General features: G+C 37.1%; 1 protein-coding gene across 4 annotated transcripts in view; it reads left to right on the top strand.

Moving 5' to 3' along the window:
- OSBPL9 (oxysterol binding protein like 9) overlaps window positions 1-21,070 on the top strand; it is a 181,529-nt gene that overhangs the window by 39,994 nt on the left and 120,465 nt on the right. For all 4 annotated transcript variants that reach the window (XM_082370743.1, XM_082370742.1, XM_082370741.1 and 1 more), the window contains exon 3: window positions 15,206-15,284. In XM_082370743.1, coding sequence (XP_082226869.1) covers window positions 15,206-15,284 — 79 coding nt within the window. The remainder of the gene's footprint in view (window positions 1-15,205; window positions 15,285-21,070) is intronic.

Raw genomic sequence — 21,070 nt, 5'->3', positions numbered from 1 at the left:
TCTGGTCTCTCTATTCTGTTCCATTGATCAATGAGTCTGTTTTTGTGCCAGTACCATGCTGTTTTGATTACTGTAGCTATATAGTATGGTCTGAAGTGTGGAAGGTTTATACCTCCAGCTTTTTTCTTTTTTCTCAAGATCGCTTTGGCAATTCAGGCTCTTTTGTGGTTCATGTGAATTTTAGGGTTATTTGTTCTAGTTCTATTAAAAATGTCATGGGGATTTTGATAGGGATTGCTGCTTCTCTAAATATTATACTCTGGAGGTCCTAGGGAATGCTATAAGAGAAGATACAAAAGATATAAGGTTTGGAAGGAAGAATCAAAATTAGTATTTGCAGAAAATGTTTCTGTAACTGTGCTAGGGGCCCTGGCAAACATATAACACAAGAATAAGAAACAAAAGAATTTGAAGAAAAAAGATTGGAAGTGAAGAATAAACATTATTGATGTTTGCAAATGACATGATTGTCTGCATTAAAAAAATCCACAAGAATCTAAATAAATACTATTTAAATGTCTCACCTTCAACAAAGCTGTGTGGTGCGGCCAAATAAATAAAAATTAAAAAAAAAAAAAAGAATTCTATTTAAATAGTAACAAGAACTCTAAGTCACCTAGGAATATATTTTATAAGATAAATACATTCCTTTGATGGAGAAAAAATGTAAACATCATTGAAAGACTACAGGAAGATCTGAAAATAGATAAAGCTATCTCTTCTTGCTTATGAGACTCAATATCATGTGTATGTTTATTTCTCCTAAATTAATCTATAAACACATGTAATCCCAGTCAAAAATCTCAGTTAGGCTTAACAAAGAAGTTGACAAGATGATTCTAAAAGTCGTTTAAAATGGTAAAGGGGCAAGAAAATTTTCAAGAATAAGGAGTCGGGGGACTTGCCATTCCATATGTTAAGACTTTTTAAATGAAACTATTGTAAATTAAAATAAGTATGGTATTATTAGTATAAGGGGAAAGAAATAGATCAGTGGCATGGAAGAGAAACCTCAGAAACAGAACCACACATCTATGAGAATTTAGTATATGACAGCATTACAAACCAGACACTATCACTCAGTAAAAGAAGCTGGATCGATTGGCTGCCCATATGGAAAAAAATAAAATTATTTCCTACCTCATGCTATACATAAAAATAAATCCCAGAGGTATTAAAGGTATAAAATGAAAATTTATACTTACAAGAATTTATAGAAGAATGTCTTTATAATATCAGGATAGAGGAGGATGTCTTAAAACACAAACTATGATAGGAAAGATTGGCAGATTTGACAACATTCAAATTTTAAAACCTTTCAACAGCAATAACAAAAGACACCATAATCAAAGAGAAAGACAACCATTGGGCAGGAGAGAAAATATTTACAATGCATATAGTTGACAAAGGATTAATATCCAGAATATATAAAGAATTCCTACAAATCAAATAGACAAAAAGAAAATCCAAAGAACACATACAAATCAGTAGAAAAGAAAAAAGAATGCCCAAAAAGAAAATGTACAAAGGATACACTCAATTCATGTAAGTGGAAATAAGAATGGCAATAAATATGACTAGATTCTTATTCTCAGTAATTATCAAAGACTCTAAATTAAAAGTTCAGTAAGACAGTATTTTCATTAGTTTGCTAAGGATTTTTAAAGTCTGATTTTATCTAGTGTTGGCCGGTGATTGTGGATATAGGAACTCTCACACGGTGCTGATGGGAATATTAATTGGTACAACTGCTTAGGAGAGCAGTTTTGTAGTCTTCAGTAAGGTTGAAGGTACACCTGATTCTACATAAAAATGGAACTGTCTTCCATTTCAGAGGGTTTGCTTGACATTTTCTTGCAGAAGTGTTGCCAGGAGACATATACAGTGATGATTATTGCTGCATTATTGGAATAGGAAAAATAAAAAATAACCTAAATGTTCTACACAGGGGAATTGAGACATTGTGGTATACTTATATAATAAATACTACATAGCAGATAAAATGTACATACATATTCTCAACATAGATAGTATATGTGTGTATAGGTATGCATATACATATGTATACACACACATATATATTCTTGACATGAAAAGTACATATATATGTATATATATTTATTTACTCAACATGAACAAACCTCAGAACAATATTGAGTGAAAAAAGGAAAGCAAATTGTTCACCACTCTATTAGTCACCAGAAAATTCAATAAATACTTGTTGAAACAATGAATGATGCTGAAGTGGGGCCATGCAGCAGTGTCTTTGGTGAGTAGGCTGGACCTTAAGCTTTCCTGCTTCCCTCTATATTGTTGACTCTTCTCTCTCCCCTCTAAACTATGTGCTCTTGCAGGGCAGAGATATATCTTATTCCTATATATATATCCCCTGGCTGTTATTGCTCCTGGCCCAGAATAGGTATTTAATAAGTATGTTGAAGTAATTAGTGAATGTTGCTTATTATACCTATGCCCTGTTAAGAACGGTCTTTGGATCAGGAGTTGCAAGACCTGAATTCTCCTGTCTTTTAGTTGTAGGACCTTGGACAATTTTTTTTTTTACTTCTCTGAGTCTCGGTTTTCTAATTTCTAAAGAAAAGTAATACCTGTTCTGCCTAAATGTGTTATATGAAAGTAAGATCATATACCATAAGGTCATATAATGTAAGAATGTTATATGAATGTAAGACTTGTAATATTTCAGCAGTGAGGGAAAGTATGTGGTTGTAGAGTTGCAGTGGGAGTAGCTGTGCTGTGTATTCTTAGCACTGTCAATGTTTCTTTTAGGAGCTGTGTGAGCAATCTGTGTCCCAGAGGAGTCATCATTTCTTTTTTATTATCTTTGGAGCCAGTTTACTAGTTTACTTTTTTCTTCTTACAAAGGGAGATTGGCCCTAAAATAGCCAGCGTTCTGTTTTTTCCCAAGGCATGAGAGCAAAACTATCTTTCTGTCTTTGGTACCAGAACTATGATTCATGTCTGAACTATGTTTGTGTGTATAGAAGAAAGGAAAAGAGGTAAAGTCAGGAAACTCAACTGATTTCATGACTCCATCTTCTGTTACTTTCTGGAACCTGGATAGTGTGACCTGGAGCAGCAGGCACCTTGGTGAGCCCAAGTACTGGCAGAACCTGAAAGGCTGATCATCTGAAACCTTCAGAAGAAAAATCATGGAAAGTCATTGAATGATATATATGTTTATTATGTTGGCACAATGGGTCATAAAAGCAGGGACGAAGTAAAAACTTTGGTATATTAATGGGTTAGCATAACAAAGAACTTTGGTTAATGATAGAATATTATTCCATATATGGATTAGCAAAGGGAGTTTGCTTTACCAAATGTAAAAGATAAATAGTATAAACCCAGATAAGGGCAGAGGAAGGATGTTTGGTGGAAGAGAGCTTGGGGCAATTGGTAAACCTCAAGCTGCCCAACTATAGAATTTCATGAGAGATGAGAGGTAGACGTGGAGCAAATCACTGAGGGCCTTTGGGGTAGGCCATGATAGAGTGACCATATCCCCTAAACCAGGACACTCCTGAGAATAAAGGGGGTTCTATTCATTATTATGCTAGGATAACAGGAATAATCTGGAACTGTTGCAGGTAAACCAGGTTATACAGTCACACTATTTGAAGGTAAAGAAGAGCCACTGATATGATTACATATCCTATGAGGAGTGGGAGGTTAAAATAAATTTTAGGCAGGAGACCTGGACAAATCTGAATAATAATCTTGACTGGAAGGGACTGAGAGAGGTGGGCCATTTGCTAGATGAGGTTGTATAATCGAGAAGGATTGTTGGTGTTGTTTTTGTTGTTGTTAGAGTGTGTAAAGTCTTGACATATGTAAATGAAGTTGGGAAAGAGCCAATAGAGAGGGAGAGGAGTTGAAAATTGGTACAGTAAGAGATCTGAGGAAAGGTTATAGGCACCTTTTCCATTATGACAAGTGGAAAGGAAGCAAGAGTGGGTATTAGATGCAGGTGAGTCTTTAGGTGGGAGGGCATAGCAGGTTTAGAGTTCCTACCTGATGACTGCTTATGTTGTTGAGGGTTCAAGGAAGGTAGAGAAGATTTTAAATAGCTACAGTGGACAATGGAAGAGAGACCAATAGCAAGACAAGGATGCCCCCTACTACCCCTGTATTCAACATTGCCAGCTACTCTAGGGTCAGTCTTAAAGCAGGCAGTCCTAGCCAATGAATAAAGCAAGAAAAATAAATATAAGGTATAAGGATTGGAGTAGAAGAAATAAAACGGTTATTATTCATAGCAGCTTTAATTAAGCATACAGAAAATCCAAAAGAATCAGCAGATACTATTAGAATTGATAAATGAATTTAGCAAGGGTACTGGATACAAGGTCACTATACAAAAATAAATTGTATTTCAATATATCAGCAACTAGTAATTAGAAAATGATTTTTAAAAAATAGAGAACATTTAAAAAGCATCAAACATTAATTACTTAGAAATAAATATTAACAATAGGGGGGACAAGACCTTCACTCAGAAAACTATGAACACTGAAGTTAAAAAGGACTTAAATAAGTGGCAATCCCAGTTTGTTCCCAGTCAGTCCAGTCAGTAACCTAATAAGTGTGTGTGTGTGTGTGTGTGTGTGTGTGTGTGTGTGTGTAACTTGTTCCACTGCTGACTCTAAAATTTACAAAGGGCCAAGAATACCCGCTTTTTTTAATTTATTTTTTTTTCTTATTAGTCATCCATTTTATACACATCAGTGTATACATGTCAATCCCAATCTCCCAATTCATCACACCCCCACCCCCATCCCTTGTCTCTATCCCCCCTTGGTGTCCATACGTTTTTATCTACTTCTGTCTCAATTTCTGCTCTGCAAACCTGTTCATCTGTACCATTTTCTAGGTTCCACATATATGCGTTAATATACGATATTTACTTTTCTCTTTCTGACTTACTTTACTCTGTATGACAGTCTCTAGATGCATCCATGTCTCTACAAATGACCCAATTTCGTTCCTTTTTATGGCTGAGTAATATTCCATTGTATATATGTACCACATCTTCTTTATCCATTCGTCTGTCGATGGGCATTTAGGTTGCTTCCATAACGTGGCTATTGTAAATAGTGCTGCAGTGAACACTGGGGTGCATGTGACTTTTTGAATTATGGTTTTCTCTGGGTATATGCCCAGTAGTGGGATTGCTGGATCATATGTTAATTCTATTTTTAGTTTTTTAAGGAACCTCCATACTGTTCTCCATAGTGGCTGTATCAATTTACATTGCCACCAACAGTGCAAGAGGGTTCCCTTTTCTCCACACCCTCTCCAGCATTTGTTGTTTGTAGATTTTCTGATGATGCCCATTCTAACTGGTGTGAGGTGATACCTCATTGTAGTTTTGATTTGCATTTCCCTAATAATTAGTGATGTTGAGCATCTTTTCATGTGCTTCTTGGCCATCTATATGTCTTCTTTGGAGAAATGTCTATTTAGGTCTTCTGCCCATTTTTGGATTGGGTTGTTTGTTTCTTTAATATTGAGCTGAATGAGCTATTTATATATTTTGGAGATTAATCATTTGTCCGATGATTAATTTGCAAATATTTTCTCCCATTCTGAGGGTGGTCTTTTCGTCTTGTTTATGGTTTCCTTTGCTGTGCAAAAGCTTTGAAGTTTCATTAGGTCCCATTTGTTTATTTTTGTTTTTATTTCCATTACTCTAGGAGGTGGATCAAAAAAGATCTTGCTGTGATTTATGTCAAAGAGTGTTCTTCCTGTGTTTTCCTCTAAGAGTTTTATAGTGTCTGGTCTTACATTTAGGTCTCAAATCCATTTTGAGTTTATTTTTGTGTATGGTGTTAGGGAGTGTTCTAATTTCATTCTTTTACATGTAGCTGTCCAGTTTTCCCAGCACCACTTATTGAACAGACTGTCTTTTCTTCATTGTATATCCTTGCCCCCTTTGTCATAGATTAGTTGACCATAGGTGCATGGGTTTATCTCTGGGCTTTCTATCCTGTTCCATTGATCTATATTTCTGTTTTTGTGCCAGTACCATATTGTCTTGATGACTGTAGCTTTGTAGTATAGTCTGAAGTCAGGGAGTCTGATTCCTCCAGCTCCGTTTTTTTCCCTCAGGACTGCTTTGGCTAGTCGGGGTCTTTTGTGTCTCCATACATATTTTAAGATTTTTTGTTCTAGTTCTGTAAAAAATACCATTGGTGATTTGATAGGGATTGCATTGAATCTGTAGATTGCTTTGGGTAGTAGAGTCATTTTCACAATATTGATTCTTCCAATCGAAGAACATGGTATATCTCTCCATCTGTTGGTATCATCTTTAATTTCTTTCATCAGTGTCTTATAGTTTTCTGCATACAGGTCTTTTGTCTCCCTCGGTAGGTTTATTCCTAGGTATTTTATTCTTTTTGTTGCAATGGTAAATGGGAGTGTTTCCATAATTTCTCTTTCAGGTTTTTCAGCATTGGTGTATAGGAATGCAAGAGATTTCTGTGCATTAATTTTGTATCCTGCAACTTTACCAAATTCATTGATTAACTCTAGTAGTTTTCTGGTGGCATTTTTAGGATTCTCTATGTATAGTATCATGTCATCTGCAAACAGTGACAGTTTTACTTCTTCTCTTCCAATTTGTATTCCTTTTATTTCTTTTTCTTCTCTGATTGCCGTGGCTAGGACTTCCAAAACTATGAGGAATAATAGTGGTGAGAGTGGACATTCTCATCTTGTTCCTGATCTTAGGGGAAATGCTTTCAGTTTTTCACCATTGAGAATGATGTTTGCTGTGGGTTTGTCATATACGGCCTTTATTATGTTGAAGTAGCTTCCCTCTATGCCCACTTTCTGGAGAGCTTTTATCGTAAATGGGTGTTGAATTTTGTCAAAAGCTTTTTCTGCATCTATTGAGATGATCATATGGTTTTTATTCTTCAATTTGTTAATATGGTGTATCACATTGATTGATTTGCATATATTGAAGAATCCTTGCATCCCTGGGATAAATCTCACTTGATCATGGTGTATGATCCATTTAATGTGTTGTTGGATTCTGTTTGCTAGTATTTTTTTGAGGATTTTTGCCTCTATATTCATCAGTGATATTGGTCTGTAATTTTATTTTTTTGTAGTATCTTTGTCTGGTTTTGGTATCAGGGTGATGGTGGCCTCATAGAATGAGTTTGGGAGTGTTCCTTCCTCTGCAATTTTTTGGAAGAATTTGAGAAGGATGGGGGTTAGCTCTTCTCTAAATGTTTGATAGAAGTCACCTGTGAAGCCATCTGGTCCTGGACTTTTGTTTGTTGGAAGATTTTTAATCACAGTTTCAATTTCATTACTTGTAATTGGTCTGTTCATATTTTCTGTTTCTTCCCGGTTCAGTCTTGGAAGGTTATACCTTTCTAAGAATTTGTCCATTTCTTCCAGGTTGTCCATTTTATCAGCATAAAGTTGCTTGTAGTAGTCTCTTAGGATGCTTTGTATTTCTGTGGTATCTGTTGTAACTTCTTTTTCATTTCTAATTTTATTGAGTCCTCTCCCTCTTTTTCTTGATGAGTCTGGCTAATGGTTTATCAATTTTGTTTATCTTCTCAAGGAACCAGATTTTAGTTTTATTGATCTTTGCTATTGTTTTCTTTGTTTCTATTTCATTTATTTCTGCTCTTATCTTTATGATTTCTTTCCTTCTGCTAACTTTGGGTTTTGTTTGTTCTTCTTTCTCTAGTTCCTTTAGGTGTAAGGTTAGATTGTTTGAGATTTTTCTTGTTTCTTGAGGTAGGCCTGTATAGCTTTAAACTTCCCTCTTAGAACTGCTTTTGCTGCATCGCATAGGTTTTGGATCGTGGTGTTTCCATTGTCATTTGTTTGTAGGTATTTTTTGATTTCCTCTTTGATTTCTTCAGTGATCTCCTGGTTATTTAGTAACGTATTGTTTATCCTCCATGTGTTTGTGTTTTTTACGTTTTGTTCCCTGTAGTTAATTGCTAATCTCATAGCATCATGGTCAGAAAAGATGCTTGATATGATTCCACTTTTCTTAAATTTACTGAGGCTTGATTTGTGACCCACGATGTGATCTATCCTGGAGAATGTTCCATGTGCACTTGAGAAGAAAGTATAATCTGCTGTTTTTGGATGGAATGTCCTATAAATATCAATTAAATCTATGTGGTCTATTGTGTCATTTAAAGCCTGCTTACTAATAAAGTTTTCCTTATTAATTTTCTGTTTGGATGCTCTGTTCATTGGTGTAAGTGAGGTGTTAAAATCCCCCGCTATTATTGTGTTACTGTCAATTTCTTCTTTTAGAGCTGTTAGCAGTCACCTTATGTATTGTGGTGCTCCTATGTTGGGTGCATAAATATTTATAATTGTTATATCTTCTTCTTGGATTGATCCATTTATCATTACATAGTGTCCTTCCTTGTCTCTTGTAACATTCTTTATTTTAAAGTCTATTTTATCTGATATGAGTATTGCCACTCCAGCTTTCTTTTGATTTCCATTTGCATGGAATATCTTTTTCCATCCCCTCAGTTTCAGTCTGTATGTGTTCCTAGGTCTGAAGTGGGTCTCTTGTAGACAGCATATATATGGGTCTTGTTTTTGTATCCATTCAGCAAGCCTGTGTCTTTTGGTTGGAGCATTTAATCCATTCACGTTTAAGGTAATTATCGATATGTATGTTCCTATGACCATTTTCTTAATTGTTTTGGGTTTGTTTTTGTAGGTCCTTTTCTTCTCTTGTGTTTCCCACTTAGAGAAGTTCCTTTAGCATTTGTTGTAGAGCTGGTTTGGTGGTGCTGAATTCTCTTAGCTTTTGCTTGTCTGTAAAGCTTTTGATTTCTCCATTGAATGTGAATGAGATCCTTGCTGGTTAGAATAATCTTGGTTGTAAGTTTTTTCCTTTCATCATTTTAAGTATATCATGCCACTCCCTTCTGGCTTGCAGAGTTTCTGCTGAGAAATCAGCTGTTAACCTTATGGGAGTTCCCTTGTATGTTATTTGTCATTTTTCCCTTGCTGCTTTCAATAATTTTTCTTTGTCTTTAATTTTTGCCAATTTAATTACTATGTTTCTCAGCGTGTTTCTCCTTGGGTTTATCCTGTGTGGGACTCACTGTGCTTCCTGGAGTTGTGTGGCTGTCTCCTTACCCATGTTAGGGAAGTTTTCGACTGTAATATCTTTAAATATTTTCTCGGGTCCTTTCTCTCTCTCTTCTCCTTCTGGGACCCCTATAATGCGAATGTTGTTGTGTTTAATGTTGTCCCAGAGGTCTCTTAGGCTGTCTTCATTTCTTTTCATTCTTTTTTCTTTATTCTGTTTTGCAGCAGTGAATTCCACCATTCTGTGTTCCAGGTGACTTTCCATTCTTCTGCCTCAGTTATTCTGCTGTTGATTCCTTCTAGTGTATTTTTCATTTCAGTTAGTGTATTGTTCATCTTTGTTTGTTTGTTCTTTAATTCTTCTAGATCTTTGTTAAACATTTCTTGCATCTTCTCGATCTTTGCCTCCATGCTTTTTCTGAGGTTCTGGATCATCTTCACTATCATTATTCTCAATTCTTTTTCTGGAAGATTGCCTATCTCCATTTCATTTGGTTGTTTTACTGGGGTTTTATCTTTTTCCTTCATCTGGTACATAGTCCTCTGCCTTTTCATCTTGTCTATGTTTCTGTAAATGTGGTTTTTGTTCCACAGGCTGCAGGATTGCAGTTCTTCTGCTTCTGCTCCAGGAATACCCACTTTTGACCCTGTCTTCTCAGTCAACAAAGAGACCCCCGTAGAGATGGCAACTTTTTCTCACCTGCCATTCTAGGGACAACTAGCTATGACCATGGTGTTGATGTTGATTTATAATTTAGAAAGGCCAAGAGAAGAATGTTGGAGGACTTACTCCACCTGATACCCAAATGTAAAGGTTTCTAGAAGGTAACATAGGAGAATATTTTCATGGCCTTGGGATTGGGAAAGAATTCTTAAAGAAGATGCAGAAAGCACAATCATAAGGTGTAAAACCAATACATTTTACTACATTAAAGTTAACTCTTCATGAACAGACATCATTATGAGAGTACAAAGGCCGGCAACAGGGAGGGAGAAGATATTTGCCTAATACATAACCCCTGAAGGGTTCATGTCTAGGATATATAAAAAAACTCCTACAGATAATTAGAAAATGATAATCCAGTCTATTCAATAGGCAAGAAACTTGAACTGTTTCACAAGAGGATAGTCACATGTTCGCAAGCATGAAAAGATACTGAACTTCATTAGTTATCAGGGAAATATAATTGGGACCACTATAAGTTACGAGCACTCACCTGCCAGAACAACTAAAGTAAAAAAGTGTTAGTGAAGGTGTGGAATAGTTGAAACTTTCATACACCATTGGTTGGAGTATAATTGGCACAACTACTTTTGAGAACTGTTTGACAGTGTCTATTAAAATTGGCATGTGCATACCATATGACCTAGCAAATTCACTCCTAGACTGTGTCTAATAGAAATATAAGCATATATATAACAAAAGGTGAATAAGAATGTCATAGCAGCATGATTCTAATAACCTAAAACTGGAAACAACATAAATGTCCATCTGCAGTGAAACTGATAAATTGTGGATATTCATACAAAGGAGTACTATATATAGCAATAAAAATGAACAAACCATTGCTATGCAACATATTTGATGAATTTCAGAAACATTATGTTGAGTGAAAGAAGTCAGACACAGAAGAAAATAATGTTGTATGAGTCCATTTGTATGGAGTTCAGAGACAGACAAAACTAATTTTTATGTTAGAACTAGAGATACTGTTTACCTTTGGGATGGAGGACAAGGCTAATGATTAGGGCAGGGTACAAGGAGAGCGTTTCTTCATTGAGCTTGTACAGTTATGATTTGTGTATATGTTACCTTTCAGTATAAAGTTGTTTTCAAATGATGTATGTAAAATGCTTATCATAGTGGCTGGCTCTTTACTGCCAGTTCAATAACTGGCAGTGTTAACTTTTTACTGTGGTTTAGTTCTCTGTGATGACAAGGTCTAGGGCAATGGTGTCTAGTAGAATTTACTGCAATCATTAAAATGTTCTGTGTCTGCACTGTGTAGTTCCATAGTCTCTAGCCACATGTGACTATTGAGTATTTGAAATATGACTGAGGCACTTACTTAAAATTTTACTTAATTATAATAAAAATTTAAATACCCACATGTGACTAATGGCTGTCATATTGGATATGATATGATATCCAGGTCTAGGGAATTGCCATGAGAATGAGTGAATGAAGGAGAATGGCAGTGAAGTTTATTTGAGTTGAATAAATCAAGAAACTGAGAAGCCAGAGTGTCAGATGAATTGTGCCTCTGTACATTGAAGAATGCTTAGGGTAATGGCAAGACTGGATTGGAGTGTGAGGTTGTTAAGTAGGTTCCAAAGTCTTCAAAGAAGCATTTGGATAGAGGAGGGGAAAAGTGTAATGGACCAGGAAAGAATGCTTTTTCCCATATAGGTTGTCAAAGATACTTAGGTAGAAATGTTTCTGAAGCACAGCTTAGGTAATAAAGAGCCATTGAAGGAGAGAATTTTAAGAAGGAAGTGGTCAGGGGCAGCAGCAATGCTTCGGAGTGGTGCTCTATGACAAAACTCTAGAGTAGTAAAGTGGTCATTGAAGACCTATGAGAGTGAAGCTCTCATTGAAGACCTGTGAGAGTGAAGTGGTGCAGAGGTGGGGAAGGAAGCAATTGCCGGGAGTAGATGAAAGGTTAAGGTGTGGTGTGGGCAATTTTCAGTAAGCTCCGCTGTGAAAGCAATAAGATAGGAGGTGGTAGCTAGGGGGAGATGTGGGGTTTTGCTTTTGTTTAACAAGTGGTGGGGGATTGAACTTGAGGAAGGACATGAAAATGCGAAATTTCTTGGTGTTTTCTTTCAGCGTATGGAAGAAATGTTGAGGCTGAGTACATATAGGTTCTCTGTGGGGTGAGGAGGAAGTGGCTGGGTGATGACAGTGGAAAGGTTGGTTGGGCCAGATTTTGAACAATCTTGAATGGCATTATGAAGAAATGTTGACTTTATCTAATAGTTCATAGAGAACCAAGGAAAGTTTTAAGTATCTGAGCCTCCTGTAAGAGTCTGTGCTCTATAAATATTACTCTGGCAATAGCAAGGACTGTGGACTAAAGGTAGTCAGACTTAAAGAGACAGATTGCTTCATCAAGCGAGAAGTGATGAAAACCTGAAATAGGGCAGTAGCAATTCATAGGGTGGAGAAGAGTTGGCGAATTTGAGATTATAGTTCAGAAGTGGAATGATCACAACTTGTGGTGGTGGAATAAAGGAGAACAAGTATTAGAACTGAGAGGTTTCTCTGTGAGTTGACTAGGTCTAAACTGGTGAATTTATGTTAAGGGACCAAAAAGAAAGAACCCGAGTTTGGAATTGTGGTGAATTATATAACAGTTTTATTGAGATATAATTCACATACCATACAATTCACCCATTTAAAGTATGCAATTCAGTGTTTTTAGTGTATTCACAGAGTTGTGCAACCATCACTACAATCGATTTTAGAATTTTTTCATCACCCTATAAAGAAACTCATACCCATTAGCAGTCATTCCTCATTCTACCCCACCTCCTTCTCCAGCCCCTCAGCCCTAGGCAACCACTAACCTACTCTTGGTCTGTATGAATTTGCCTATTTTGGGCATTTCATATAAATGGAATCATACAGCATGTGGTCCTTTTTGACTAGCTTCTTTTATTTAGCATGTTTTCAAAGTTCATCCATGTAGAGATCATTTTTTGCCTTATATTATGTATACTCACCTCTTTACATGTTTGATCTCCTCTACTGGAGGCATTATTGTTATATATTTCAAGGCTGTATCTGGCACATATGCTGCATTTAGTTATGACTCAACAAATAATTGATACATCGTAAGTTAGAAGGTTAGCTCCATTAACCATGAAATTAAGTTAACCAGAATGAGTTGCTCCCACACGTGCTTACCCACTAAGGTGTGTCTTTATTTGCTGTCATGGAATAAGTAGGTACCATGCCAATGGTCTGGTTTTGCCATTAACTCTGTATGACCTTGGGTAAGTCATTATACTCTGGATACACTTTCCATATGTGAAAATGGGGATAAAAATCCCTACCCAATATGATACAGAGGAATAACTAAGGTAATTCAAGTTGATGGGATTTGGATAGAGTTGGGGTTCATCCAGACAGCCTCTGAGAAGAAATAAATACACGTTTCCCCTCCTATCTGAAAGAAGAGTGTTCTTATGAAACCTTTTGTAAGGCAAAATGGGTAAAGTGAAAAAGCAATTACCTTAGGATGCAGCTTCCTAACAGATACGCAAAATAAATAGAGGTAAAGCCCAGATGCTCACAGACACAGTTCACAGCTGTGGCAGCTTGATGCTGAGATGCTGAGTGTAGTTCCTGGGGAGGGAGCTTGACGGTTCTACTCTTGCTATTTGGTGTGAACACTGCCTCTGTAATGGCTCAGGGCAAAGCAAATGCTGAATGCGATTTTCGCTTTTTGCCTGTTTTCTGGAAAATTTCCAGATTTCTTTTGGTAAGTGAAAACAGGTACAGACTTACAGTTGGGTTACATACCAATAAACCTATTGTAAATTGAAAATATCATAAGTCAAAAATGCGTTTAATACACCTAGTCTACTGAGCACCATAGCTTAGGCTCACATATCTTAAACGTGCTCAGAACACTTATGTGAGCGTACAGTTGGGCTAAATCATCTCATTCAAAGCCTGTTTTATAATAAAGTGTTGAGTAGCTCATGTAATTTATTGAATACTGTACTGAAAAACAAAATGGTTGATTAGGTACAGAATGGTTGTCCCGCCTTGTGATCACGTGGCTGACGGGGAGCTGCTGCCCAGCATCATGAGAGAGTATCACCACGTATCGCTAGCCCAGGAGGAGATCAAAATTCAGAATTCAGAGTACGGTTTCTGCTGAATGTGTATCACTTTCACACTATTGTAAAGTTGAAAAATCATAAGTCAAACCATTGTAAGTTGGAGACTGTCTATTCTAATGCAGGTCTTTCACAAAAGCAAAGTGACATGAAACGAACTTTTGGAGGGGGGGGTGGTAACCTGTAAATGTTTGCCTCTATTACCTAATCCTCCTGGGATAGGAGTAGCCTTTTTTTTCATGGGCTTAGGTATCTTGGCCCCTTAAATCCTTTCAATCCCCATTTACAAGGTCCTAGTTTTGTCTGTGGCATGCTGCTTCTTTTGTCACCAACCTGGAGCATTATACTTGTGCCATGTTCTCTAGCTATTCTCTCTGGAATACTTAAGACACTTATTTCCTAAGGACACTGACCAGTAGACTCCCTATTTTGCATAGCTTCATGTTGCTTTCCTAATTCCTGTTGTCTTAATATGCTGCATATAGTTGAATACCAAACAAAAAAGTTTAAAACCCACTCTACCCACCTTCCTGAAACAAACAACTTATAAATGCAGGCCTACCTTAACCCCCCCCTCTTTTGGAGAGTTGTTCATGCTTTTATTTAGAAAACATATACTGAGTGTGTACTTGAGTGCCATGTATCAAAATAAGTAAAGTAGTCCTTGACTTCCAAGATCTTGTAGCAGTTCAGTGGGAGAAGGCAGACATAGATAATCACAGTACAATGTGGAAGCGCAGTAGCAGAGCCATGGACAGGTGGTTTTGAGAGCATACCTTGAAGAAGCCACTGGGACAGTGTTTTGAAGCAAGTGTCGCCTGGCATTTCTGAACTAACAAATATAACACAGAAGCAGCCTGATGAAGAGCACTTGTGTTCTTTGAGCCTCAGAACAACCTGGTGACTCCCATTTTAGAGAGCAATCTAAAGCTCCGAAAGGATCAGAGGCTGTCTCTTAAACACATTCTAGACTCAGCTTCTATGTTTATCCCCTCCCCCTCCACCATATCCATGCCCCTTAAGCAAGGGTAGAAAGTACCCTTGCAGAGTACTACAGTGCCCTGCCATCCGCTCGTTTAGTTCTTCCTCCTTAAGCAAAGCTAGAGCCTCAGATTCCCCTTTTCTGTGTCTAGCCTGCTTCCAGTGTCGTCGGTGCATTGAGCATTACAGGGCTGTAGCCGTAGTGAATATTGCTGATGTCATTGTTTGCCTTATTGGGATTTTGCTCTTTGTTTCACAGGGAGCTGTGATTGGTATAGACGATGAGGACGACAGCACCTTCACAATCACTGTTGATCAGAAAACCTTCCATTTCCAGGGTGAGCTGAAAGAAAAGATTCTTCCTCTTCATAGTCCCAGCTGCTTCTTTCCTTCTCTTTTGGGTTATTTGCTAGGTGACTTGAATGGTTTTGCAACTGATCCTGCATGAACGAGTGCACAGGAACGTTCTGGACAAAGTGGTACTGCAGGTTAGGCAGGGATTTAATCGTATCTGCAGTGGATACAGATCTATTTGAAACGACTGTGGATCTGGCTGCAATTGAAAATTAAAAATTGAAACGATGAAAATCAGTGAAGGGAGAAAGTAATGGGCTGCTGCTGCTGGCTTGTGTTTGCAGAAGGTTGCTGGTCTTCTTTATCGAGGAGTGTGGCTCTGCTTCTGCATGAAAAGTCCTAAGACTGATTGTGAAGGCTGCAGTGTTTGTCCGTGTAAAACTCAAAATATAAATTAAATTGAAGCTAGTAGCAGCCTTTGGCTTAAAGGTTTTGCTTTGCTTCAAGAACTACAAGTTTGCATTCATTTCATCTGCATTTCTGCGTCTTGTCTGCCAGCCATCATTTCTCTGCTGTTATCCTTTTTATAGTTCATAACACCAAATGCCATCTGCCACTGCTATGTTTCGGCATTGCATGCTATGGTTCACCGGTAGAAAGGGTAAGGTACTAGATGATCATTCTCATTTCATCTTGCTTTGAAAACTCTAAACCAGCAAATAAAAGTCAATTTTAATGATCCTGTCCTAATGTACCTCTCATCTATTAGGAGTGCCTGTTAGCTTTGTTACTAATGTTTTTGCTATTTTGCCTCTCCGGAGTAACCTCTATTTTATGTTTAAAGCAGTCCAAGAAACTTAAAAATTGAGAATATTTGCACTTTCTTTGAACTACAAGTGACAATGCACTGTGATAGATGCTAGGCATACCAAGATAAAGAAATAGTAAATTTATAGCTTACAAATGTTTTGGTTATGAAGTCTAACAGTGACCAGATATATTATACAAGATGTTGCGACAGCTATTGTCCTTCTATACTAGGATAGTATATTGAAGTTATTTTATTTCATTGTCTTGTTTAAGAAATTGGCACATAGAAATGAAAGATCCAGCTTATATATAATAAAGACAAACCAGTGTACTCACTCGTGATATCTCTAATGCTTTTAGGAAAAAGCATTCTTAAAGTATTTATTATGTTTGGTCATATTCTTTACTCAGACTGCTATAAACTAATGATGTCCTCCTGAAATTTTCCACTACATTTAATTTCATAAAACATTTAAAATCTTATTATGAAAGCCCATGGCCTTTATTTTTAGGTTAAATATATGATGCTGCTTATAAATGAAAGCAGATAATTCCCACACTCTGAAACTCTTTACTTGAATGAAGTTGAATACTTTAATGTGTTTCAAGTAATAGCTGCTAGATGCAGGTGAAGGCTGCAGTATGGAATTCTCTCCTCTGCAGTTACTAAGGAGACATCTTCTTTGGACTTCCAGAAACTGTATTGTTTGCCTGTTTAAAGGAGAGGAGACCCAGGCCCCTAGAGCAAGGGCACCTCTACCTTCTCTGATTTAAATTATTTATGTTAAACTGACCTCCCCTTTAACACTTCCATATTTATGTGGCTTGCTTATAAAACAAGCAATTCCTTTAATGAATCATTTAAATGACAAGGATAAATGAAGTGTTATATGTATTTTTTAAATGGATACTTTTCTACTATAATAGTTATGGGAGTCTCAGGCAACATGAGATTATCTGGCTTTTGTAAAGACCTCGATAATATTCTTTCTCTATATTCTTGGCAGTAATGAGTTATTTCACATTCATAGGTCCTTGCTTATAAGAAAATAGATGAAACTCTGTTAAAAGTTTTCAATGTCTGATAGATCTTATACTCTTGATTAGAAGTGAAAGCAAGTTTAGATGATACACATTAGCATGTGTGTAAATGTGTTGACTTTTTAAAGTTTAATATAGCAGAATTTTTGAAAGCAAGTGAAGTGTCAATTGATGCATCTATAAAACAAATTCTGCTTACTGTCAGCTCTTAAAGGGAAAGCTAGAATTTGTTCAGATACATTCATCATTTATTCAACATCTATTTTAGACATTATTCTAAGTTCTGGGGCTACAGTAGTGAACATAAAATTCCCCTCTTGGGGCATCCAGCCAATAAACAAGATAAGTTGGTAAAATATAAGTAAATAGTGCTAAGCCTTGGGGAGAAAAAAAAAAAAAAAAGCAGGAAAGGAGGAAATGAAATAGAAGTGAGGTTGTGTGTGTGTGTGTGTGTGTTTGTAGGGGGGTGGTTTGAAATTTTAGATGGTCAGGGAAAGACCTGAAAGAAGTGAGGGAACAAGCTACATGGCTTTGTTGTGGGTGATGATGAAGAGTAAATCATTCCAGGCAAAGGAAACAGTACGTGCAAAAGGGTGTGCCTGCCGTATTTGAAGAACAGCAAGGAGGGCAGTTCTGGTTGGAGTGCAGATAACCATGGGGGAGGATAGTGGGAGATGAGGTCTAAGAGATAACATCGTGGGAGGCCTCATCTGGCACAGTGAGGATATTGAATTTTACTGAGATAAGAAGCCATATTAGAGGGTTTTGAACAGAGGAGTGGCATGATGTGATTTTTAAACAGTATCACTCTGGCCACTGTTTGGAGAATAAAATGCAGGAGGCAGGAACAGAAGTAGGGAAACTAGTTAGGAGGCTATAGTAATCCAGAAGAGAGATGATGGTGGCTCCCACGTGGTAGCAGTGAGGGTAGTGAGGTGGTGGAAGTGGTCGAATTGTGCATGTGTGTGTAATAAACTTTATTGAGCTGTAATTAACATACAATAAAATGTACACTCTATAAAGTTCAATGAATATTGACAGATTTACTTACTCACATAACTGCTACCATAATCAAGATGTAGAACATTTCTATCACCCAAAAGATTCTTTTATTCTTTCAGTCAGTCTCCACTCCCAGCCTCTGGCTCCAGACAACTGCTGATCTATCATTAAAGATTAGATTTTTTTTTTTTTTTTGGAGAGTTTCACATAAATGGAATCATACAGTATGTATTCTCTTTTGTCTGGCTTTATTTTAGCTCAGTATAATGTTTTTAATATTCGTCCATCTTGTTGCATATATTGGTAGTTCCTTTTATATTGCTAAGTAGTAGTCTGTTGTTAGATATTATATTTTTTTGAAGGTTGAACTGTAGCATGTCAGAGGAAGATAGTAGTATAGGATGACACCATATTTTTGTCTTGAGCAATAAGAATGGAGTTGCCATTAACTGAGGTGGGGAAGATTGCAGGAGGAACTAGTTTGGGAGCGGCAGGTGGGCATCAGGAACTTAGCCTTGGACATACTTTAATCAAGTTCTAGCTGCCTATCAGACATCCAAATGGAGATGTCAAGTAGGCAGTTGAAGTGTGGAATTCAGGAGAAAAGTTCAGGCTGAAGAAATAAATTTGGGAGTCACTGGCATATAGATGGTTTTTAAAGCCATGAGAATTTGGGAATAAGTGTAGAGAGAAAAGAGAAGAGGTCCACTAATGAACTCTGGAGCACTCCAACATTTATTTGGAAGACACAGAGATGAGGCAGAACTAGCAAAAGGGATTGAAAAGAAGCAACCAAAAAGGAGGAGGAAAACCAGGTGAATGTGGTACCCGGGAAGCCAAGATAGAAAGTGTTTCTAGGAGGTGAGACGCATCAGCAACTGTGTCAAATGCTCCTGATCAAGAAAGTTGAGGGCTGAGAAATGATCACAGAATTTAACAATTAAGAGTCTATTGGTAACCTTGAGAAGAGCAACTTAGAGATGAGAGTATAGACAGTGCTTTCAAGTTCTGCTGTAAAGGGAAGGTGAGAAATACAGTAGTAGCTGGAGGAGGGAAATGAGATAAAGATGAGATATCTTTTTTTAAAGATAAGAGCAATAATAGCATGTTTTTATGCTGTTGGTAGTGATTCAGTAGAGAGGGAAAAATTGATGATGCAAGAGAGAAAGGGGAGAATTATTGGATCAGTGTCCTTGAGAAGGCAAGACAGGATGGGGCCTAATACACAGGTGGGGCATTGCCTTTGGCTGGGAGCATGGACAGTTCATCCATAGTAACAAGAAAGAAAGTCAAATGTATGGAAATATATGTAGGCAGGCTATTACCCACCACCTTCATTTCCACTATGGTTTGAATCTCTAACTGACCTACATGTCCTGTATCCTGAAACATCATTTGTTAATAATTGAGAGGACTGGTGCCATGAAGAGAACAAACTTTCCTGAAACAGATAATTTTTCATTCTAATGATTCCCGGTTCTGGTAACTTGATATTTCAGAACATCTCCAGTTTTAAAGAGATGCCATAAAATTCTTTAAACAAAGTTAATTTAAATTAACTTTAGCTTTGAAAAAGAAATACTCTTTTTTTTCCCCTTTAGGTAATAATTGAAATTACAATCCTAGCATGTTAGAGCTTTAAAAAGGTTTGAAAACTACAGCTTCATTCTGTCATTTTTCAGAGATTAAAAAGAAAATAGTTGCCAATTCATCTTTATAAACCGGCTCTTTTCTTTTGAGCAATAGCAAAAAATGATCGCTTTTCCTATCAGTCAGCCAAGGTCGTTTGCATTTGGCTTCTTGGCTAGACATTGTGTGGAAAGCAGTTTTGGTATTAATTAGACTGGCTGTTGAGTTCAAGCATTCAATGTATGTATAGTATGTGTAACTTCCTGTGCTCAGAACTGAGGGTATACAGGTTAATAAGACATGAGGCAGGAAGTTAAGGAGCTTGTAAAGAAGTATATAATGTAGTATGAAATATGTTGTAGTAGTAGAAATATGTATAGGACACTGAAATAATGGAGTGGCAAAAGAGACAATCACTCAGTGCTGCACAGAAGAGCAGAGTTTTTCTTGTTACCGAGTAATTCTTTTTAAAATAATCAAAATTTAAAATTATACTAGTTCTAAAAATTTTGAGTTGTTCAGAATTATATAATATACAAATTAAAAGTCCCCTGTCACCAGGCTGTGTCTCCCACCTCTCCCTCCTGACCTCCTCTACCTGGTAGAGTTCTGAAGATTGAACAGAAATTTACCAGGCAGATGGGTTGTTGTAGCATGTACAAAGGTATGGAAATATGATGCTACCGGGTAATGTTTGGTACCTTTAGAACAGTGGGCAGGAGATGAGGCTGTAAAGATAGTCAGAGGCCTACATCTAATATGAAAAGGTTTTATTTTTATCCTGTGTCTGTGAGGAGCCAGTGAAGCAGAGTTTTAAGCAGAGAGGAGACTGAGGAAGACAGGGGCTCTAGATAAATAGCCTTGATTGTTAAGGCCCTGAGGGGATTAAAGCATTGGTAATCGGGAAGGAGAAGAGGAAAACAGACTTGAGATTTTTAGGAGGTATTGATAAATCTTTAGGAACTGTTGATTGCTTGGAAATGGGAGGTGAGAGAATGAGAGTAGTAAACGTGTTAGTAAGGCTTGGCTTACTGTTTTGTTTGGATGTTGTCAACGTGTGAAATAGAGAATCTAAAACAGAGGTGGTGAGGGACTTATATTTGAGGTGTCTGTGAGACTCACAGGTATTGCCAGTGATGCCAATTGGATCTGAGTCTGGGCTGGAGATGGAGATTAGTGGTTATCAACATATTGCTGGAAGGTAGAATTAAAATTTGAAAAATTGAATGCCTCAGGGCTAGGCAGATAAGTAAATGAGTGAAGAGTAAAGCTGACTGAAGACTAGCAATTTAGAGAACTCATTCCCTATGAAGTGGTAGCTGCTACTTAATTTCAGACAGTTGTAGGC

Source organism: Balaenoptera borealis, assembly GCF_965194805.1.
Source record: "Balaenoptera borealis genome assembly, chromosome: 1".
In the NCBI taxonomy this organism is placed as follows: Eukaryota; Metazoa; Chordata; class Mammalia; order Artiodactyla; family Balaenopteridae; genus Balaenoptera; species Balaenoptera borealis.
Note: the sequence above shows the minus strand (reverse complement) of the source record. Positions and strands in the feature narration are given on the sequence as shown.